At 42.7% G+C, this 24,646-nt stretch overlaps 1 protein-coding gene across 5 annotated transcripts in view; it reads left to right on the top strand.

Moving 5' to 3' along the window:
- PLPP4 (phospholipid phosphatase 4) overlaps positions 1-24,646 on the top strand; it is a 119,271-nt gene that overhangs the window by 59,380 nt on the left and 35,245 nt on the right. For all 5 annotated transcript variants that reach the window (XM_025994488.2, XM_072740239.1, XM_072740240.1 and 2 more), the window contains exon 5: positions 209-333. In XM_025994488.2, coding sequence (XP_025850273.1) covers positions 209-333 — 125 coding nt within the window. The remainder of the gene's footprint in view (positions 1-208; positions 334-24,646) is intronic.

The raw sequence follows: 24,646 nt of genomic DNA on the forward strand, positions 1-24,646 counted from the left end.
GGGGGGGAAGCTACATGACCTTCCCCAGGTCAGAAAACCAGTAAGTGGCAAGTGCCCAAGACCACCGTGTCTGGAGTAGTCACTGGGAGGCATCAGTGTTACTGGCAGGAGGAGGAGTTGGGGGCAGCAGGGAATGGTGGGGGTTAGCTTGGGGTCCATTTGTGATGGCAGCATTTTATATTGAAAATGTCCATGGTGTCTTTTGTAGACCTCGCCCCGATTTCTTTTACCGCTGCTTTCCAGATGGAGTGATGAACTCAGAAATGCACTGCACGGGTGACCCCGATCTGGTGTCCGAGGGCCGCAAAAGCTTCCCCAGCATCCATTCCTCCTGTAAGTCCGGTGGCTGGGACTCTCTTTAATTCCCGGTCATGTCTCCTGACCATTTTCCTTGGGAGTTTCAGTGGAGAAGAAAGTGCTGGGACGTGAATGTTGAGCACAGTTCATTCTGCTTCCCTGTACACTTAGAAACAAGAATTTGACAGGAAGTAATAAACCTGCGGACAAGGCTCTAGAGTTTACAAGACATCGTATATGTTGCTTCTGTGAGCTCAGCAGAGCATGACATGTGACACTTTACCCTTCGGATTCAGGATTCAGTATGATTCAGGAGCTTGACTGTGCAAGGGAATTTACCATGTTCCCTGGGACCATATGCTTTCAGCTCTGTGTTCTCTCTAGTTTATTTCTTTAGTGGAGGCATCGTGTGTGTACCAATATATGGCATATATATGTACACACACGCACGCGCACAAGTGCCTCAATATATAGTCTGGTTATAGATATGCAGGCTGGGACCAGCCTTAAAGTCAAGACTAAGTAATATGAATCAGGTGCAAGGTGGTGTAGTGGAGAGGACACAAGTCTTTGTAGCGTGACAAACCCTAGCTCTGCCAGGTATTAGCTCTGCGACTTACCTGCTCTTGCCTCAATTCCTGCTGTGTAAAATGGGAATGATGGCACCTCCGCTATTAGGTGGAGTGAGGGTTAAAATAAATAATGATGATCACTGACATTTGTGGAGCACTGCCATGACAACATGGGTAGGGGCATTATTTTATTTAATCCCCTCAATGTAGATGTGAAGTACTTAGTATGGTGCTTTAAATCAATAGTACTCATCCATATTATTGTCTGTAACCAGAGTTGAGGTTCCAGAGTATCCTGGATCATTCCGGCAATGTTTATTGAATGACCAAGGTGCCAAGCACCAAGCTAGGTGTTGGGGACACAAAGATAAATGAAACACAGCTTGTGTCCTGGGAAGCCTAGAGACAGTAGTACTCTGTGTATTTAGGTTGGTGATACTGGGGTCATTGGGAAACCGTGGCCACAGGAGACCACTTGGGAGGGGCTGCCCTTATGACCCAAAGTCATTGATTTCTCACAGGTCTGATGTTATTGGCCATTGGTGGGCCTGTTTCCTTGATCTTTCCTGTTTTTTTCTAAGTATGTAAGACATTTCCTGATAGCGGCTAAATCAAGGAGTAACTAGATGCCTTTTCCTGCAGTGTTTGTTGGATATTTGCTCAGAGTCCTTAGAGACTGGAGCCCTGTCAACAAGATATTGGGGTGCCAGTCGCTCTAAGTGAATTACCTTTAATCTGTACAATGGCCTCGCCAGGTTGGGTTATCCCCATTTTGCACATGAGGACAGTGAAGCTCAGACAAACTCAGTATCTCATCCAAGGACACTTAGTTGACCTTCATGCCAGCCTCTAACTCGATAGTGTCTCACGCCTTGCAGTGATTAAATTCAGTGAAGTATCCCATGTGTATTTAAATAAGTAACTCCTATTCTTGTTTGGCTTGTTGGAGACTATAGCTCGTTGAATCATGTTCCCCCACAAGATATGTCCAAGTCCTAGCCTATGGAACCTGTGAACATGATCTTATTTGGAAAATCATCTTTGCAGATGTCATTAAATTAGGGATCTTGAGAGGAGATCATCCTGGATGTAAGGTGGCCCTAAATCCAATGACAGATGTCCCCAGTAGAGAAAGACCTAGGAATATGTGAGACGCGGAGACACAGGTGAGAAGGCCATGCAAAGATGAGGGTAGAGATCAGAGTGGTGTCGCCATAAGCCAAGGAATACCTGGAGCTCCCAGATGCTGGAAGGGGCAAGGAAGGATCCTGCCCACACCTTGATTTCAGACTTCTGGGCTCCCGAATAGGGGGCTGTTGTTCTCAGCCTCCCCAGGCTGGTGGTCTTTGGTCACGGCCACCCTGGGGAAAGGATACAGAGGCTTAGACCAAACACATCCACTTGCTGGTGGAAAGGCTTTGACTTTAGAGTCTTGGGGGAGATTGAGAGGAGAAGATGCTTACTGACTATGCTTCGTCAGGATGTCCATCGAGGTTGATATGGCAAGGGGCCCGGCGGTGCATGAAGGTGGAGGACCTAGGGTTCCCCGAGGCCACTTGAGGCCAAACATCGGTCTGGAAGCACTTCTCCTCTGAGGTTGTTTGTGCTCTTGGAAGTCTCATTTTGGGTGAGCGTCTGTTTTAGGGGAGTCGTAGGTGCCAGCTGGAGGAACACCTGCTGCCCTGAGTTCTATCTCCTCGTGGTCCGGTGTTCCCTTGCCACCACTGTTTTGAGGTCCCCGGAAAGGTGTGCACCTGGGGTTGGCTCCCACGTACTCTCCACCTCTGTCCTCCTAGGGTCCCTCAAGTGCTCCATTGTTTTCAGGAATGCTCTGTCCTCCCAAAGACTCGGTGCTGGGCTTAAGGGGCTTCCAAAGCTAAAAGCAGAAAGAATGAAGCCCTTAACCTTGGCTTTCAGGTAGTTCACTGAAGTGTGTCCACACCACTTAGTATCCAGTGTTGCATTTGACCTGGGGAAGGACATAGCTGCCGTGTGAGTAACTGAGCCCAGAAGCCTGCTTGGCCCTAGAGAGTAGAGGCCAGGCCCCACAGAAGTATTCCTTTGAGAAGTGCACATTCCCTATCAGACGCATTTTCTGACAGGGCTGCCACCAGCTGCCCTGTCAAGTGCATGGCTGATGTCCCATCTGTGCTAGATGAGCTTTTTTGACAGAGGCTATTACTATCTTTTGCTTAAGACACTACTTAAAATGTTAAAGATTTCTACTACTTGGCCTACCCAGCCCCTAGGCTTTGATGATAGTATTTTTATCTGTTCTCTTTCTTTGCTGTGACAGGTCAGTGATTGCCTTACAGGGAGCCGCCATATCCACTTAGAAAAACCATCAGTGCTGTGCTTTGGATTTCTTACTGTGGCTAACAGGAAGTGGTTGGCATGACTCCTGGCTCTCGGAGGAGGTACTGGACCTCAGAGGGATGATCTTAGTGGAACCCCAGTGTGGTACACACACTCCTCCTCCCTTCAGTGAAATCAGCTTTGTAGGCTGCACTGGAGTGAGTGGACACAGGTGTTCTGGACCACGAGATCTCCTAAGATGAATTCCTCACACTAGGCAATCACGGCTTTGCTTCTGCTCCGTTTATAATCAGTGACTGGAAGGTTGGTTTTCTTTGAACATAAGAACAAACATTGGTTTATTTTGGAAACGAAAGATCCTGTGCTTGGGAAGCAGTCAAACAGGACTTAACTGAAGTGCTCAGGCGGCATACGGTTGGCCAAGGGCATGTCCCACAGCAGCCATCTTATGGGACTTGCTTGGTAAGGGGGCCCAAGCCTCCCTTGTGGGAAAAACAGAGATTACATTTTCAAAGAGTGAGTAGTTTCCTCCAGAGTTACCAGAAACTTGAATTTATTTTTTTAAAAGATTTATCCATTTATTTTAGAGAGAGTGCACACACGTATACACACGTGTGCAAATAGAAGTGCAGACGGAGGAGAGAGAATCCACAAGCAGACGTCCCCGCTGAGTGGGGAGCCCAACCTAGGGCTCAATCCCATCACCCTGAGATCATGACCTGAGCTGAAACCAACAGCTGCTTAACTGCCTGCCACCTAGGCGCCCCCAGAAACTTGATATCTAAAGCAAAGGAAGGCAATATAGCTTTAAAGCAGGGATATTCTGAAAAGGAATTGTCTTTCATTGTAGTCTTGGCTTTCGGTTGGGTACTTTTTCACATTCTAGAAAAAGAATAGCTTTCAGAGAGAAAAATAGGGAAAAAAAAAACCTAAATTATTAATGCCAAGTCAAGCTATTAAGGAACTTCTTCCTTGTGAAAATGATGAGAATGCATAACTAGATATTGTTGTTCAGGGATCACCAAACAACAGCCCGTGGGCTAAATCGATGCCTACTTGTTTTTGTAAATAAAGTTTTATTGGAACACTGAGATGCCCATTTGTTTATGTATTGCCTATGGAGTCTTTGCATTCTAATGGCAGAGTTGTGTAGTTCCAAGGGAGACATGACCCACAAAACTGAAAACATGTTCCTTATGCTCCAAGTAAATAGTATTGGTTTATGTATACAATGGAATATTACTCAGCAATTAGAAACGACAAATACCCACCATTTGCTTCAATGTGGATGGAACTGGAGGGTATTATGCTGAGTGAAATAAGTCAATCGGAGAAGGACAAACAGTGTATGTTCTCATTCATTTGGGGAATATAAATAATAGTGAAAGGGAATATAAAGGAAGGGAAAAGAAATGTTGGGAAATATCAGGAAGGGAGACAGAACATAAAGACTCCTAACTCTGGGAAACGAACTAGGGGTGGTGGAAGGGGAGGAGGGCGGGTGTTGGAGGGGAATGGGTGACGGGCACTGAGGTGGACACTTGACGGGATGAGCACTGGGTGTTTTTCTGTATGTTGGTAAATTGAACACCAATAAAAATTAATTAAAAAAAAAAGAAAAGCATTACCATGACGGTTGGGGTTGGGAAGGGATAAATAGGCAGAGCACAGAGGATTTTTAGGGCAGTGAAACTACTCTGTATGATACTAGAATGGTGGATATGTTATTATATATTTGTTGGAACCTATGAATGCGCAGCAGCGAGAGTGACCCCTAACATAACCTATGGACTTTGAGTGATGATGATGTGTCAGTGTAAGTCAATCAATTCCAACAGATAATGGAGGATGTTGATAATGAGGGAAGCTGTGCATGTGTGGGGGCAGGAGGCTTATGGGAAGTCTCTGTACCTCTCTACCTTCTTTCCTTTCTAATTTTTTATTTTCAAAAACATTTTTATTTAAATTCAATTTAGTTAACAGGTAGTGTATTATTAGTTTCAGGGGTAGAATTTAGTGATTCATCAGTTACGTATAACACCCAGTGCTCATTATATCAAGTGTCCTCCTAATGCCCATGCCCCCACCTACTTCCCCTCCAGCAACTCTAAGTTTGTTTCCTGTAGTTAATAGTTTCTTATGGTTTGCCTCCTTCTCTGTTTTTTTTTAATCTTATTTTATTTTTCCTTCCCTTCCCCTATGTTTATCTGTTTTGTTTCTTAAATTCCACATATGAGTGAAATAATATGGTTTTGTTTTCCTCTGACTTATTTTGCTTAGCATAATACCCTCTGGTTCCATCCACATCATTGCAAATGGCAAGATTTCATTCTTTTTTTTTTTTTTTAAAGATTTTATTTATTTATTCATGAGAGACACACAGAGAGAGAGAGGCAGAGACATAGGCAGAGGGAGAAGCACGCTCCATGCAGGGAGCCCGATGTGGGACTTGATCCCGGGACTCCAGGATCACGCCCTGAGCCAAAGGCAGATGCTTAACCGCTGAGCCACCCAGGCATCCCTTTCATTCTTTTTGATGGCCTAGTAATATACCATCGTGTGTGTATATGTGTGATATATAAATAAATAAACAAATAAATAAATTCTCACATCTGCTTTATCCATTCATCTGTCAATGGACAGGACATCTGAGCTCTTTCCATAGTTTGGCTATTATGGGCATTGCTACTATAAACATTAGGGTGCATGTGCCCCCTTTGAATCACTATTTTTGTGTCCTTTGGATAAATACCTAGTATATAGTTGCTGGATTGTAGGGTAGTTCTATTTTTAACTTTTTGAGAAACCTCCATACTGTTTTCCAGAGTGTACCCGTTTGCCTTTCCACCAACAGTGTAAAAGGGTTCCCCTTTCTCTGCATCCTTGCCGACAGCTCGTTTCCTGAATTGTTCATTTTAGCCATTTTGGCCAGTGTGAGGTAGTATCTCATTATAGTCTTTGTATTTCTCTGATGCCCAGTAATGTTGAGCATTTTTTCATTTGTCTGTTAGCTATTTGTATTTCTTCTTTGAAGAAATGTCTGTTCATGTCTTCTGCCCATTTCTTGATTGGATTTTTATTTTGGGGGTGTTGAATTTGATGAATTCTTTATAGATTTCAGATATAGCCTTTTATCTGATAAGACATTTATAAATATCTTCTCCCATTCCGTAGGTTGCCTTTTAGTTTTGTTGACTATTTCCTTTGCTGTGCAAAAGTTTTTTCTATCCTGATGAAGTCCCAATAGTTTATTTTTGCTTTTGTTTCCCTTGCCTTTGGAGACGTGTCTAGCAAGTTGCTGCAGCTGAGGTCAAAGAGGTTGCTGCCTGTGTTCTTCTCTAGCATTTTGATGGAGTACTGTCTCACATTTAGGTCTTTCATCCATTTTGAGTTTATTTTTGTGTGTGATATAAGAAAGTGGTCCAGTTTCATTCTTCTGCATGTGGCTGTCCAATTTTCCCAACACCATTTGTTGAAGCGACTGTCTTTTTTTTTCATTGTATATTCTTTCCTGTTTTGTCAAAGATTAGTTGATCATGGAGTTGAGGGTCTATTTCTGGGTTCTCTATTCTTTTCCATTGGTCTATTTATCTGTTTTTGTGCCAGTACCATACTGTCTTATGATTATAGTTTTGCGATACAGCTTGAAGTCCAAAATTATGATGCCTCCGGCTTTGGTTTCCTTTTTCAACATTCCTTTGGCTATTTGGTGTTTTTTCTGGTTCTATACAAATTTTAGGATTCATTGTTCCAGCTCTGTGAAAAAAATGTTGATGGATTGATTTATTTATTTATTTATTTATTTATTTATTTATTTATTTATTTATTTATTTTTCATGAGAGGCAGAGAGGCAGAGACACAGGCAGAGGGAGAAGCAGGCTCCATGCAGGGAACCTGATGTGGGACTCGATCCCGGGTCTCCAGGATCACGCCCTGGGCTGAAGGATCATGCCCTGGGCTAAACCACCGAGCCATCCGGGCTGGCCTGTTGATGATATTTTGATAGGGATTGCATTGAATGTGCTGATTGCTTTGGGTAGCAAAGACATTTTAACAATACTTGGACCTTCTTAATTTTGCTGTGAACCTAAAATGCTCTAAAACATTTAAGACTGAGGGAAAAAAGCATTACTAAAGCAGGACCAGTGCACACAAATGTTTCATTTTTAAATAACCCCATTATATTATTTTTATTTTTTTCAATATTTTATTTATTAGAGAGCAAGAACAGGGGAGAGATAAGCAGATTCCCAACTGAGCGGGGAGCTCGACACAGGGCTGACCAGAGCCAAAAGCAGATGCTTAACTGATGGAGCCACCCAGATGACTCTTATATTTTAAAAAGGGGTCACTTATAGGATAATCAATGCTTGTGGGATACATTCTTTAAATGGCAGACATGATTTTAAGAGGTGTATCTGGCTAATGATGATTTCACAGATTTTTCTTGAGTACTTACTGTTTTGTAGGTACTGGCTTGATACTCGGGGTGAGTACAGGATGGTCAGACATGGCCATGGCCTCTTTAGAGCAAGGATGAATCCCAGGTGCATTACCACAGTGCTCTGGAATTGGGGACTAGGGATTCCAGGCAGGGAACAGGAAAAGCTCTGGGAGGAAAAGCTCTTTCTCCTATCATTTCCCACGAGAGGACGTATGAGCTACACATTTTAAGATATTTATGCTTGAAGTGTCTTTTTTTTTTTTTTTTTTTTTGCCTCTTTAGCTGGGTTCAGAATTGTAGGTAGAAACATCACTTCTGTGCAAGATACTAGAGAAGCCTTATAGCATTCCTTTCCTTGGTTTTATTTTTCCTTCTCTTTCTAGAACCTCTTAGAATCCTTTCTCCAGCTCTGGCCATCTGAAGTTTCATGATGATATGCCTCACTGGGATTCTTATTTTAGGTGAAAGCACTAAAGCTAACCAGACAGAGCTCGTTCATTAAGCTTCACTGAAGGATGAATGGGGAAGGAGCTGGGGTTTCACTGGATGACCCCGAGTGTAAGCATCTGGCCCTTACTTTTTGAGGCTACTCTGCTCCCCAGAGGAGGCGCCCCAGGCTGTTGCCAGGAATACCGGAGCCTGGCATCCCAGAAGCCAGGCTGAGGGGCCAGGCTTCTTACAGGGCACCAGACAGACTTACCCTCGACCCTTACTTCTCAGTCTGGTTGTTCAGCTCTGTTCTCTACTTGCCTGCTGTTCCTAAATGCAGAGGCCCAAATAGTTCAGCCTTCCACGGTCTTCAAGAGTCAGGGAGGTAGGTGGCGGTTTCCTTCCTGGTTGGTAGGATGAGGTGGAGGGTTTAACTGCTCGTCATAAGGACTTTCCACCTGTTCCTTATTTCCCATCCCTGCCTTCCCCTTGCCTCTCATGGTACGTGGGCCCCCCTCTAACTCAGAGCTTTGCAGGCCCTTGCTGGTGGATAAGTGACTTCTCATCAGCACCACCCTCTGCAGGTGTAGACTTGCCTTTCCTGGCTCTGGGAAGTGTCTGCTCTTCTGCCTGCTTTCTTTGGCATATGTTGCAGTGTGGACTTGTGCTTCTAGCCCCATTTAAGATAGGATGTGTGTTCCTGTTTGCATCAGTCACGGTTCTCTAGAGAAAATGGAACCAGCTCTGTGTGTGTGTATGTGTGTGTGTGTGTGTGTGTGTGTGTGTGTGTGTGTATGCACGCACCCATGTGTGTTTGTGGTGTATGTGTGTAGAGGGGCAGTGTTGCAGTGTGGACTTGTGCTTCTAGCCCAATTTAAGATAGGATGTGTGTTCCTGTTTGCATCAGTCACGGTTCTCTAGAGAAAATGGAACCAGCTCTGTGTGTGTGTGTGTGTGTGTGTGTGTGTGTGTATGCACGCACCCATGTGTGTTTGTGGTGTATGTGTGTAGAGGGGCAGAGAAGGACAGGAAGGGAGAGGGAGCAGTTATTTGAAGAAATGTGTTCTCATGGCTGTGGGGCTGACAAGTCTGCAATTTGTAGGGTTAGCCCACAGTCTGGAAGCTCAGGTAACAGATGATGTTGTTGTCTTGAGTTTGCAATGGGCAGAACAAGCGGGCAGGCTGGAGAGTCAGGTAGGATTTCCACGTTGCAGTCTTGAGGTAGAATTTTATTTGGGAAACCTCAGTCTTTGCTCTTAAAGGCTTCTGCTGGTTGAGCAAGGCCCAGGCACGCTGGGGAGGGTGAGCTCCTTAAAGCCAACTGATTGTAAATGTTCACCACATTTAAAGACACTTTTGGGGGATCCCTGGGTGGCTTGGCGGTTTGGCGCCTGCCTTTGGCCCAGGGCATGATCCTGGAGTCCCGGGATCGGGTCCTGCATCAGGCTCCTTGCATGGAGCCTGCTTCTCCCTCTGCCTGTGTCTCTGCTTCTCTCTCTGACTCTCATGAATACATAAATAAAATCTTAAAAAAAAAAACCACTTTCGCAGCAACATCAAGACTGATGTTGACAGAACAGCTGGGCACCATGGCCTATCCACGATGACACATAAAATTAGCTGCCACCCTGTTGTTCTTTCCTTCTGCTATCATTTTAAAATCAACAGCACCATCGAAATGCTCTCATCCCTTAGTTACAGAGATGCCACATGCCAGAAGGTTCTCGGTCAGCCTCGGTGTTCACTCTGATACAGAGTCCTCGAATGTGGAGTGCACCCACTAAAGCGTCTCTGTAGGCTGCACGTCTGGGACTGTGCTTTCACTGAACAAATCTAAATGCATTTTAACTGTGGATTGAGAAATGATCAAAGGATAGCGTGTATGCTAACTGGCCAGGTGTGACTCCATCAAGCATGAATATTCAGTACCATAAACCAGCTGGTTCTTCTAGTGTTAGGCCAGCTTTTGCATAAAAAAAAAACAGGAAAAAGAAAACAGGAAATTGTAAGATTCATCTCTTCTGCATCATTGAGTTAAGTGGGATTGCTATCCAGGGGTTTTGCCGGATGGGTTTTGGTAAATGAGAAACTTGAAAAATGCCACCTTCTTCTTCATTTAAAACTGCTATAAAGTGGCATGGCTGCCCCTAGGTCATTGGTTGGGCCAGGACAAACAGGTGGGCCATTTGTCTGAGGTCAGCTCAGTTTGTGTGGGTTCTGTTAGAACTTAAAGGGAAGCTTCTAGTCTCCCCACCCTGTCGAGGGACAGCGTCAGATTCAGCAAGAACCCCTCATAGTTTTTTTGTTTTTTTTTTCCTTAAATTTGTATCATCCTACATTTCAGGCTTCAAAGACAATTTCAGAGGTTCTGGGAAGCAGCTCTGCTGCTTTTGCCACATCTTTTTCAAGCAAAGGAAGACTCCCCAGCACACCGGAAAGCCTTTCTCTGGGGATGCCAAACGGAGAGAGGGCATGATTCCATCAAGTAAAATCCTAGGCCTCTTTGTAGGAGGGTATTTCTTAGTCTCTTTCATTATCACCCCTGCTCCCTCCTCCTTGTTTTAGACCTTTCCCTCCCTAATTTCTCCTTTCTGCTGTGAAATTTTAATTCCACCAAATATACTATATATCTGTGTATGCACCATGGCCCTTTGCAGGGCCTCAAGGAATGCTAACACCTGAACCAGTTTTCATCCCCTTGAGGGAGTGTTGTCCTGGTTGAGGATGCACTTTTGGGGTGGTAGTTCTCAACTGGACAGTTCTGCCCACCGGGGGATATTTAGCAATGTCTGTAGAAAGTCGTGGTTGTCACAAGTCGGTGGGTGGACTACTAGCATCAAGGACACAGAGGCCACCGTTGCTGCTAAATGTCCTGCAGCTCACAGGACAGCCCCACAACGGAGTTAGCTCGCCCCAAATGTCAGTGGTGTCCAGCCTGGGAAACCCTAGTCTAGGGTGATTAGGTAAGTATGTGGAGGAAGTCAATCACTCACATGTTAAATTCATCCACTCTCCATGTTCCTGGCCCGACAGAGTAGGAGAGGTTGGAAATATGGGCACTGTTTAATTAATTCAAAATACTCGCCCTCAAAAATTCAACCCACTATTTGATTTCTGTGGGGAAAAAAAAAGATCGAGGTAAGAGTAAAGGAGCCTAATGCCTTTTGCTTTCTTTTTTAACCTTTTATCATAAAAATTTTCAGACATAGAACTGAAAACAAATCTAAATACCCATGACTGGCTATAACATCCTGCCCTTCCTGCTTCCTGTTTTTTTTTTCTGCCCATCTCCTACCATGTGCAGTACTGATGATACTTTATACAAAATTATTTTAGTATTTTTTAAAAGATTTTACTTATTTATCCATGAGAGACACAGAGACAGAGGCAGAAACATAGGCAGAGGGAGAAGCAGGATCCCTGTGGGGAGCCTGATGCGGGACCCGATCCCTGGACCCTGGGATCACAACCTGAGCCAAAGGCCGACACTCAACCACTGAGCCACCCAGGCATCCCGATAGATTGTATTTTTAAGGAATTTATACTTTTCTTCTAGGTTGTTTGATGTGTTAGGATAAAGTTGTTTGTAATATTCTGCTCTTGAAAAAAAAATACTCTGCTCTTGACATTTTTGGTGTCTGTAAGAGCAGTACTGACAACCCTCTTCCTTTTCTGTTATTGTAATTTTTATTTTCTCTACTTTTTTCTTGATTAATTGTACTTAGGGTTTATTAATTTTACTGATCTTTCCTAAAAACCCACTTTTGTGTTTATTTTCTCTAGTTTTGTCTCTTTTCTACATCATTGATTTTGGCTCTTGTTTGCATTATTTCCTTATTTTCGGTTTTTGTTTAATTTGCTCATAATTTTCTAGTTTCCTAAGTTGGAAATTTAAATCAGAGTTTTTTTTTAAGACCTCTTCCTTTCTAATGTAAGCATTTAGAGATACAGATTTCCCTTAAGCTCTGCCTTAGCAGTACCCCACAAAATTTGTCGTATTGTAGTTTTTATTGCTATTATGTTCAAAATAGTTTTCTAACTTATTGTTTCTTCTTTGATCTTTGATTCTGTCTTTGATCTTCTCATGTAGAAGTGAGTTTTTCACTTTTCTAGCTATCTTGTTTCAAATCTTTAACTTTGTTTTTTTATGAACAGAAAAAGTTATGTTCAGTATTTTGAAATTTATTGATATTTGTTTTATTCCTTACTGAATATTTTCTCTCAGTGGACTCTCCAAGCCCACCTGAAAATATATTTATACACTTGTTGGGTGTGGCGTTCTGTAAGTGTCCATTAAGTTACCATGGTGTCATTCAGAAATTTCTGATCCTTGCTTTTATTCTGTTTGTCTCAGTGTTCGGTTAATCACTAAGAGTAGGGTGTGATGGTCTTCAACTAGAACTGTAGACTCAGCTGTTTCTCCTTTTAGTTTTACTGGGTTTTGCTTCATATATTTTAGAGCTGTTTTATAGGCATATATATATATATATATATATTTATGATTGTTGTATATTCTTGCTATTTTGATTTTTTTACCATTAGTAAATGTCCTCTGTTCCTCATCTAACCGCTTCTCATATCATGCAATGACTTCTTGTGAGTACTTGGGTCCATCAATTGTGAAAAAAAATTTATAATAGAGATCTTATTCTTAGCCATCAGTGATGGAATGGAGTTGAGTTAGGAATTGTTCAATAGGCACTTATTCGTGTGGGCTCCTTTTATCTTTATATCAAACCATTGACTCTTAACACAGTCTTCCAAATATGGGCCCAAAGATCATTTAAGATGGTAGATGTGTTCCAAAAATAGAAATCGAAGTGATCACATATCCTCTGTAATGGACATCTTTTGGGATATGTGTGTATGGATGGAAAGAGACAAAGAGAAAGAGAAAGAAACAAAAAAGGAAGGAAATCAATCAACCAATCAGTCATGAGCCAACACTGTTCTGCAATCTCCTTCTCTGGAAATTGTCCCAGTCCTGTGTGGGTACCCATCCTCAGAGGGGGCCCTGCCATAGAAACAATACATTTTGTGTTCAGAACCACCAGCCTTTTACTTTTGTGTCTTCTCAGATTCATATCTAGCATACATATCCTTAACACCAGTGTGTTTTCTTTTCCCTTTTGGGTAGAACTCATGAAAGTACATAACTTATTCCCATGAGATTCTCCACAACAAACTTTTCATACCAGACTTGCTTCCTATGTCTCCCGGTGGGTCTGGGGGCTGCCTCTCCTATCTCTGTTGGCATCTACTAGGGAAATGCAGTCATTTGGATGTTAGCTGGAGTCAACTTAATTAGGAAGTTAAGTCTGCCGAAGGAAAATGAAACAGATCATTTTACAGCCAAGTCTGTGCAGTCACTGGATGATTCAAACCAGCAGTTTCTTGCTCCCATCAGTCTCTGGAGTCTGCTAATTAGTGCGAAATAGCACCTTCCTTCTATGACAGTAGTAGTGGATTCAGCTCTGGGGAATCTAGAAGCAGAAAAAGCATCTCAAGCTTTTGAAGAGTAGGACATTCTAGAATGGTGATGTCAGGACACTCCACAGCTTAAAACTTTTCAGTGGCTTCCTGTGGAAAGGATAATCCAGTCCCAGATGTTGCTCTGGCCCCTATGCCTCTTCAACCTCATGTCCTGCACCCCCACCAAACCTTACTTCCTGCATTCCAGGCACTCTGTCCTTTTGATGACAAGCAAACAGTTATCATTTATTGAGCATGGAAAATGTGTCAGAGTCTACGTTAACAGCTTTAAAGGACTTATCCCAATGAATCCCCACAACATACCTGTGAGGTCAGTATTCTTATTAGTCCTCTTGTCCAAATGAGGAAACCAAGGCAGAGGAGGATAATGATTGGCCCCCACACCACACAGCCAGCATGTCACAGAGGTGACATTTATACCCAGAGTATCTGACTTCAGAGCCTGACTTATTTTTTAAAGATTTATTTATTTATTTGAGAGAGAGTGGGTGCACGTGTGAGAATGGAGGGAGGGACAAATGGAAAGAGAATCTCAAGCAGACTCCCCACTGAGCTGCGAGCCTTACACAGGGCTTGATCTCATGACTCTGAGATCGTGACCCTATCCAAAATCAAGAGTTGAATACTCAACCAACTGAGCCACTCAGACACCCCCAGAGCCCAACTTTTGATAGCTCCGTCAACATGAGACATTCCTTCCTTTTTTGACATTTGTACTTGCCCTGCTCTCACTTCTCAAATGCTGTCAGAAGCCTGCCCACATTCCTCCAGCACTCATTGTATCACGCATACCAATCCAGTTTCCAGCTACCGGCCCCTACTTCTCTCTGACCATAGAAGACTGGGTGTGCAGAGAATGAAGGCATTCTCATCCCCTGGAGCAGCCCGCAGCTGCTGACTAACAACTGGTATATAAATATTCCAGCTCCCTTGCACCTTAGGTAGAATGGGTCTGAAGGGCGTATTTCACACTGTCTCCTAGAGCCCCAGCAGGGTTGGACTCTTGCCTCCCATAGTGGTAACATGATAACTGGCTTCCTTCTCATCTGTGTCTTCCTTCTCCACTGGTGTTTTCTTGAATCATCTTCCTAACAGACTATTTGCACTTGAGCCTACCTCAGTCTCATCCTGAAGGAACCCAAACTAAGACGTTACCTTGCCTAACTCCTATGAATTCCTTGAGTTTCAGCCTCTATGTGGCCTTAGGAAAGCAGCCATCCTGAACACCCCATTTTCTCCTGCCATTTGTTGTTGTTGTTGTTGTTGTAGCACATAGTTGTCTCTGCAATCACCCTGGTGGTTTGCTTGTTTTCATCTGCCTCTGCTCCATGAGGGTGGGGACCTTGATAATCTTCAGCACTGATGTGTTCCCAGGGCCCAGCACAGTGAATGCTCCATATAGGTGCCCCAAATATTTATTGAACTAATTGATTTGTTGTCTTAACTATATTTATGCTATAAATGTGTGATCAGGACCCCAAATTCACCAGTGATGCTGAGTTCCCAGAATACCCTACACTTTCCTTTGTTAGAGATACCTGAGCTGTTAATGTGCTCAGCTGTCCTGCTCCCTAGCAGTGAAATCTAGCAGCAAACCTTTGACCGCTCAGTTTTCCTCTTTCTTCTTAGAACATGAAAGGGATATGGTTGGGATAAGGTCTTATAGCTTACTTTGACTTATGAAGCTCTTGACTCTGCCTCTGTGTCAGCAGCTTTATAAGAGGGTTTAAGATCCCTACCAGAGAATTTTTTGTGAGAGTTGAAAGGGATAAAGGTGGGGAAGCACCTTGCATGATGTGAAGCTCATAATCAGTGCTTTGTGAATGGTGGACCCCTTTCTGCCTCCGCTGCAGAGCTGGGAAATCTTGCTCATGACTGGAAAGACCAAGAGGACACTCTAAGTTAGAGCCCCTTATGTCTGGAAGCCTAAGCGGGACCTGGGGACTTGTGTGTGTGTTATGGAGGGAGACAAGCTAACTTCTTTACTCCAGAGCTTTGACACTCCCAAGTATTTTTTTTTTTTTTTTAAACAAGGAGACATTCAGAGGTTAAAAGTTTTTTGGGAGCTTCTGTGCTTATTTCCACCAGTAAATGGATTTAGTTTCAGGCTACATTGTTCTCTTCCATAGGGTTATCTCCCTCAGTTTTTTTAGTTATGAGCATCTCTGTAATATTTCTTCAAGAAAGAGGGAAGGAAAGAAGGGGAATATTCTTTTTTTAAGATTTTATTTATTCATGAGAGAGACACAGAGAGAGGCAGAGATGTAGGCAGAGGGAGAAGCAGGCTCCCTGCTGGGAGCCCCATGTGGGACTCAATCCTAGGTCCAGGATCACACCCTGAGCTCAAGACAGATGCTCAGTCACTGAGCCACCCAGGTTTCCCCAAAGGGAATATTCTTGAGAACCTCCACTTGAGCCTCTCCACATCCCGTGGTGATTAGTAACCTTGTAAAACATATGGATATACTTGTCCTTTACTAATATGGCCTTTTGGTCAAATGTTAGAATATTTGCCCTGGGTATTATTTACCACACCTTACAAATAAAACAAGCTTCCATTTATTTTCTTTCAAAAATATTTCCTTCTGGAAAAGAAAAGTGAGAGGCGTTTGCTGTAGAGCAGGGAAGCCCAATGAGCAGCTGCTCGTTTCTCCCCATTTCTTCCTGTGGCTTGGTGCTGTGACCCCGAGGGTTATCTCCTCCTGCTGTTGTACCTGCTGTTGTAGCTGCTGTGACAAGTGAGGTGTTGCCATATAATTCGCAATTGGGACTTTGTTACCACATCTCAGGTAAAATTTCCAATACTCTCTAAAAGCTCTCAAAAGTGTTCACTCATTTCTTTATTGATTTTTTAAATTAATTTATTCGGGAGAGAGAGCATGGGCATGAGTGTGTGGGCGCACATGCAGAGGGAGAGTGAGGGGGAGAAGCAGACTCCCCGCTGAGCAGAGAGCCCGATGCGGGCCTTGATCCCAGGACCCTGGGATCATGACCTGAGCCAAAGGCAGATGCTAACTGACTGAGCCACCCAGGCGCCCCATTCATTTCTTTAGTGAATCATTTATTCCACATGCTTTGATCAGATATCTACTACATGCCAGGCCTGTGTGGTGTGGGGAGAGATGGTGGTGGCTAAGACAGACGCAGTCCCTGTTGCAGCAGAGCTCATGGGGACAGGGCCCACAGAGTATTTGTGCCAGTTAGGAGAAGTTGTCTTTTCCAGCAGGTGCAACACCAGATGCAAGTCGTAGTGAGCAGAGAGCAGCCTGCCCTAGTCAGCCAGGCATTCTGGGGCCATGAGTATCCTGAACAGCCATTCTTGGTCGCCCTGATGGGCAACAATGGACATTAAACAAATAGTCATTTAATTACAATCCTGACATATGCTAGTAGGAAAAATATATAACCTGGTAATTAAAGTGGTGTCTCTTACATAATCAGAGGCATCTGGGACAGTTAGTTCTTAAGGGAGGGTGGAACAAGATCAGAGAAGAGGGGGTGAGAACATTTCTTACCAGAAGTACCTACATCTACCCGTCCCTCATCATGGTGCCTGTGGAGAGGAGGGCCAGGGCACGTAGATCATTTTATGATTGTTGGATTTCTACTCTAAATACAATAAGCATTCATTTGTTTCTTCTTTCTTCATACGTTCGTAGCTACATATTGTTGGATGTCCAAGAATGCCATTTTAAGACCTAGCCTGGTGCTAAGAACAGCATGTTTGTTTTTGTAATCACTAGATTGCTCTACATAAATAAAAACTTTTGTGCCTAGCATTTCTATATTGACTGGTAGAGGCAGAAGAATTATTTTCAGACTCAAAAGACCTGAGTTTGGCCTGGCTCCAATCACCACCATGACACAGTCTCGGACAAGTCTCTTCATGACTGTGTGTCTCAGTTTACTTATCTGTAGACAAGAGTCCCAGTCCACACCTTTTGAGGTATGGGAGGCAATGAAATGAGGTTATTTATTGCCATTCCTCCTTGACCTCTGATTCCAGGGAAGATCAGAAACGTCTGGTCTCTGTCCCCTTTGGCAGATGAGAGAACAAGAAAGAAACAAAATCTCCTGTCCCCACGACAGGTATCTATTTGAATGTGTTTGTTCCTAAGGCAGCAAGACAGCAGGCTGTGAATGCATCCCCCAGATTTATGTCCCCATCAAAAGGTGCTTGATTATTACATTATGAGTGATTTCTATCATGGCATGTTTTTGCTGTGAGAGCTGAGTGATAAATTCAGTCAACGTATTCCTTTTGTGCTGGTTCTTATGTTTGCACCTACGGTATTAATTTGATCCTAAGTATAGATCTACATGCTTCAGAAACTCTGTCTTACAATTTTTCAAAGGAAAAGTAAAACATCCAAAACATAGTTCCCTGATCACAGACTGCATTTAAGAATTGCGGTGTGCCACTTTTGGATTTTTCTTGAAAACCAGTGTGTGCTTCAGAGAGCCTCTCTAGAGCTGGGCTTTTGGATGTGGCACAGCATGGGCCCGTGCCTGCCAGCCTCGGGCTTGGAGGTTCTGCTGGGGGTTCGTTTCCAAGAATAACGGTTAATGGTTGTACCCACACATAGAAAGGTCACAGAGGTGGGGATACCCAGAGTGAGGTCTGTCTGTGTGTCTGCTGGCACGAACCCAGACACAAGCTGCCAGGGTCACAGCCTGACCTCAGACAGTGGATTTGAAAGTCATTACCCACTGTTTCCTCCATCATATTGCTCACTTGATGTGGCGAAAGCCCAAGACGAGGAGAACAGTCAGTTCTTTAAGTGCATAACATAATTTATCAAGGTAGTTGCTGAGGATGCAAAGGAAGCCTCTGGGTACAGGTAGGCTGGTTGTCTCAAAACCTAAAGGCAGCATGAGAACCACTGGCTACTGAGCCTCCCTCTGTTTGTGAGGTGGGATTTGGAGCAGCACAGGCACAGTGGCGTGTGCCCATTGCAAAGGAGCTGGCTGCCCACTCCAGAAAAGAAGGTGTCACTGAAGGGCTTTGGCCAACATGGGCAGCCTTGTGAACCTCAGCAAAAATTTGGATTTACTTGGATTTTGTCCAAGTATGCTCCCTTCCTTTCATGCATCCGGCATGGGCACTCATTCCTCAGTTGCTCCCGAGAAGGTGACTGGTAAAAGCTTTCCATGCAGTAATGACCACTGCAAAACCCACTGTCCCGTGACCTCCGATGCCTCTTCCTCCTTGTTCCGGGCATTTGGCACCTGGCTGTTGGCAAGTGATGACCTCATTTTCCAAAGTCGTCAAAAATTCTCCCAGACATTTGCCGTGCTCACCTGGATGGGGTTTTTCCTCTAGAGGCAGTCTGTACACATTATCTTAGGCAAGGCTGCTACAGGGATTGTGTCGCAGGGAGTCTATGAACGATGGACGAGGATGATGAGGATCGTGCGCCTCTCCACGGCTTCCAGCATTTCCAGGACGTGGTGTGGCAGTGGGGCTGGGCCTTTCCAGGCAAGGGTGGGTGTGGGCAGTGGGGCTGGGCCCCCGTCATGGGCACAGGTGTGAGGAGGAACCAGTGGGAGCCACGAGCACCAAGGACTGCCTGCCGCAAGCTGAATGAGTGATGTCACAGACTCGCAGAGGCCTGGAGGTCCCAGGGACACCCAGGGGACTGGAATTCGTGTCTTCACCATCAGCTTTTAGATCCTTCCTGTTCAGGAGCACTGTTCTTGCCTATAGATGGCGAGGCAGAGCGTAGGTGACCCTGGCACCCTCGCAGCTGCCTGCCACAGGGTGCCCTGCCTGTGTGGTCGGCCTGCGGTCCTTATCAGTTCCCATGGTGGGCAGGGCTGGAGTGGGCAAGGGCCCTGAGATCCAGAAGTGCATCCCTAGATGTTGTGTCTTTCTCTCCTGTGCTCTAGAAGTGGCATAAAGGCAGGCTGGATGAAGGCTTGGCTGTCCTCCAGGGTCTCATTTATAACTCCTTCCCAAGAACAAAAAGTCAGCCTGGATGCTGTCCCTCCCCCGGGTCCCCAATGCACTGTACTGCCTTCCTTTTTTGTTCCCTCACCCATGGTGGCACCAGCACCCCTAAATGCTCCTTGTGGCACCACCTCCAGACCGTGGGGACCTGTATCGCTTGCAGTCACTCACCAGTTTCTGTAATCATTCCTTGGGGAATTCTAATTGGGGGATTTTCCCAAACGATACTTGAACCAATTTGAGTTTCCCCTCTGTATTAGGGTTTTCCAGAGAAACAGAACCAGTAGTGTGTATATACATGATTGGCTTACATGATTATGGGGTCTGAGGAGTCCCATGACCTGCCATGTACAAGCTGCACACCCAGGAGAGCTGGCAATGTGAAATCTGATCCGAGGTGGAAGGCCTCAGAACCAGGAATACTGATGATGTATGGCCTAGTCCAAGGGAACTGCTCAAGCTGTCAGGCTTGAGGTGAATCTTCTCTTCCTTTACCTTTTGTTCTATTCAGGCCCTCAGATTGGATGGTGCCCAGCCACACTGGGGAGGGCAGCCTGCCAATCCAAAGGCTAATTCAGAAGCACCCTCACAGACATATAAATAATGTCTAGCCAAATAGCTAGGTATCCTGTGATTCGATCAAATTGGTTCATACAATTAACTACCATGCTTTCCTGCCCACTTTAGGGAAAACATGGTCCTCTCCTCTCCAGCACACAGCCTTCCAATCAAGCAGCCTCAAGCCCCCACAGTCACTACCCTAGCCTCTGGCTTACTGTCTTTCCCTCCAGGAAATGCCTTCCTGGCTCTTCCCTATAGTCCCCTCTGCCTGTCACAGAGTAGTGTTGAGAAAGCAAGTATACCCTGTACCAACCCGTCTTTCAAGGCTGGACTCGTTTTCCCAACTCTTCCTGCAAGTCCCCTGTGATGATAAAGTCTCTCATTCACTTCTCCATCTCACCTACCTTGTTTCTCTTGTAGAGTGATTTGTACATAGATAATGTGAAAGTGTTTTCAAGAAAACTGTTGCCCACTATAAGTTTGGATATAAAGAATACAAGAACACCATTGAATGATTGTTTTTAGCATAGAATGATTTATTCTGTGCATCGAATAACAGGTGAAACAAATAGCAGAAGTTCACAGGAATAGGTCTAATTTGTATATCCAGTTTCTTTAGTAGAGTTCAGGGATGCTAGACAGTATGTTTTTTCCTAAAATGAGTGTTCCTGAAATAATTGCCTTAAAAAAAATCTTTAGGAGTGATGAGCAAAGAGAATGGAAAAGAAAATCATTTTTTCTCTATTTTCTAAAACAAAATAAGAACAAGTCCTGAAATTAGTGTTTAGTTAATCCCTACTATTTTTTTTAACTAAGAGAAGATAAATGCCTTTCAAAGAAATGTCTAGAAATGAGAAGGCAAAGCATGAACTCTCTGAGGACCTATTATTAAAACAACAGAAATGGCATTATTTTGATCAAACATGGCATGTCATAAGCTTGCAAGTGACGTTTCCCATCTTCATCAGTCATAATTTTTGAAGTGAAAATTGAAAATTATATTTTAAAAAATTTGGAGGAAAAACCTAGTAGGGGAATGATTGATTATCAAAAAGTAAAAAAAAAAAAAAAATCATTTAGACTTGGCCAAAGTGTTACTTTCGGTAATTTCCACCAACAATAGCATTTTGTTCAGTATGGTGTGACCCTTCCTGGCTATGTGAAAAGACTGAGGGTCATCTCTTATGTTCCTTTTTCTAGCTGCATTTATCCCAGTTCCATGGGTACAATACCTTTCCAAAGGCAGGTTACTTAAGTGCTGGTAATATGATTCTGAATCATTTACTCATGGAAACTTGATGGTTCAAGTGGGAAGTACACAGGTGTTGGAATCAGAAGGATAGGAGTGTGAATCCAAAATAGCTTTTGTGACTTTGGCAACTGCTAATTTCTCTAAGCTTTGGTGTTCTTATTTTTAAAATAGACATAATAATATCTCATATTATTGTGAAGATTGTTATATCATTGAACTTACAAAATGTACAATTTTTTTTCATGTGGTTTCGTCACATGCTGTTGGATTTCTTAGGGATAACGACTGCATGTGGACCAAGATGATCAATGTTAGATTTTGAGGGGAAAAAAAGGATTTCGGGGATTGATTTTCATGGCCACAATTATTTGGAATACCAAAACTTTGAGGTAAAGGACTTCCAATTCCGCTGGATTTGCCCTTCTCATTATTTCTTAAGATTTATAGAATTAATAAACTCCTAGCAAGACTGATGAAGGGATAAAAGAAGACACAAATTACAATTTCAGGGAAAAAAGCAGCGCTCCTCTTAAATAGACAGAGTACATGACAAAGACAGGGCATTTGTGAACAGTCTCATGCCAACAATTCAACAATGCTATACAGAATGGTCAAATTCCTTGCAAACCACTGCTGACCAGAACTGATAAAGATGAAATAGAAGTACAATTTATAATTAAAAACCTTTGGAGAAAGAAATCTCTAGGCTCAGATGGTTTCACTGGTATCTTCAGTCAAACATTTAAGAAGTAATATCAATCTTACATAAAAGTTTCAAAAAGATAGAACACTTCTCAACTAATTCTGTGAGCATATACAAATAAGGTTACAGAATAATCCCGAAAACAACATTTGACAGAGGTATCATAGGGCAATAGTTCTCATGAATATAGACACAAAAGCCTTTAGTAAATTAGCAAGTCCAGAAATATATACAAAAGAATTGGAGTTTACCCTAGGAGTGCAAAATTGATTTAAAAGTTAAAAATCAATTGTTACAATTCACCAAATTGACAAAATGCTGGAGAAAACCATATTATCATGTCAGTAGATGTAGAAAAAAACATTCATGATAAAAGCTCTCATTGAACTAGAAATAAAATGGAACTGTAGTTTGATAAAAGACATCTGTGAAAAACCTGCTAATTTTATACCTAATGGTGGAAAGACTGAATACTTTCCGCTTTGGATTGTAAATATCATAAAAGGTTGTCCATGATTGCTGTATCTGTTAAAAGTTGTTTGGGGGGTCTAGTCAGTGCAATTAAACAAGAAAGAAATAAGCAAGGAAGAAGTAGTTATTTTTACTTGCAGATGATGTGATTATTTAGAAAATCTTAGGAAATCTATAAAACACATTAGAATTAATAAGCAATTTGAAAAATTACAGGTACATGGCCAATATAAAAATCAATTTTATTTCTATGTAATAGCAAGAAACAGGAAGTATAGATTGTAAAAGTACCATTTACAATAGCATCAACTTATGAATATGTGAGAAAACTTAATAATTGAAAAACCTGTATGTTGATATTTCCTGAATTGAACCATAGATTCATAACAATACTATTCAAAATGCTTTTTGTAGAAATTGACAACAGTTTATAAAATTTATGGAAAAATTCAAAGGACCCTAAAATACTCAATTTTGAGAAAGTAGATAAAAATTTGAAGTACTGATAGAACTTGATTTTAAGACTTCTTATAACTCTGCAGTAACCAAGGTACTATGGCTTAAGGATAGATAGATTAATAGAGCAGAATAGAGCCAAGAAATAGATCCATACATATATGGTCAGTTTATTTTTGATAAAGCTGCCAAGGTAATTTAGTGGTGAAAGGACAGATTAAAATCAGTGGTACTAGAAAATCTGAATAAAGTATGAAAAATAAATTAACCTTGACTTCTACCTCGTACAATATGTAAAAATTAACTCTAAGTGAAACATATACTAAAAGTTAAATCTACAAATCATCTAGCAGATAATGTAGAAGAATATCTTTGTAATTTGGGATAGTAAAAAATTTCATAGAAGGAACACAAAAGCGCCAATGATCAAAACAATGACAAATTGAACTTCACCAAAATGTAAAAGTTTTGCTCTTCAGAAGACATCATTATGAGAAGAAAAAGACAATTACAGACTGATAGAAACTACTTGGAATATGAAAAAAAAAAATCAAAGGAAGAAAATACTTACCATTCATATATCTTACAAAGGATTTGTATACTCCTGGGCTCTTCTGCTTTTGCTCATCTCCCGACCATTTGCACAGCAACCAGTTGATTTGTGATTACTGTTTTCTTTAAAAGTCTTAGTATAACCACGTGCCACAAAACCGTATAATAATCTAGCCCCTGGGGCTCCTGGGTGGCTCAGTTGTTAAGCATCCTACTCTTGATTTCGGGTCAGGTCGTTATCTCAGGTTGTGAGATCAAACCCCATGTTGGGCTCTGTGCTGAGTATGGAGCCTGCTTGGGATTCTCTCTCTCCCTCTCCCTTTGCTCCTCCCTGCTGTGGGCTCTCTCTCTACCCATCTCTTAAAACCTAGCTCCTGTCTAACCCTCTAGCTTCATCTCAAACCATGATCCACTCCAGCCACACTGACCTGACAGTTCCTGGTTGTATCAGGCTCTCTGCCTTTCAGGGCTCCACTGCTGTCTCCTACTGTAGACACTCTTTCTCATGTTCTCTGCGTATCTAGCTCCGTCTCATCTTCCTGATTTATGCAAGCTCATGCCTCTCTGACCCCATCCATCATCCTCTCTTTCAAAAGCCTATTTGTTCCTTTCCTAACACCCCCATGTTTTTTTTTAATAATTATTTTTATCTCTAGATTCCATTAAGACCAGGAATCAAGTCTGTCTCATTGTTCGCCAAAGCTGAGCATAACACCTGGTTAAGCATGGAGCAGGAACTAAATAACTGTTGAATAGCTTCATGATAAAACTCTCAACCCTATAACCTCAGGTGGTGATGGTGATCGTTATTTCCAGTAAGTGTATGTGTGTGTGTGCATGTATGTTGTGTGGAGTCCACATATTTTTCAAAATCCTGCAGGCCAGATTCTTATTCATTGACAAAAACATATGTTGTCATAGGGAATAAAGTCATTTTTCTTTAGATTCAGATATTTAGCTACGTGCAGTTAGATGGCCTTTCATTGAATCACAGCATCTCTAATGGATGAAACACAAGCTAAAATCAGGAAACTACATCATCATCCCTCCCATGGGTAGAAATTTGGAATCTGATTGGATTGCAGAGTTTTGACTTTTGGCATCCTTGTTCTATCATCACTGGCCATCAAAGAGTGTCTTGGGAAGACT

Source organism: Vulpes vulpes, chromosome 15, assembly GCF_048418805.1.
Source record: "Vulpes vulpes isolate BD-2025 chromosome 15, VulVul3, whole genome shotgun sequence".
Taxonomy (NCBI): Eukaryota; Metazoa; Chordata; class Mammalia; order Carnivora; family Canidae; genus Vulpes; species Vulpes vulpes.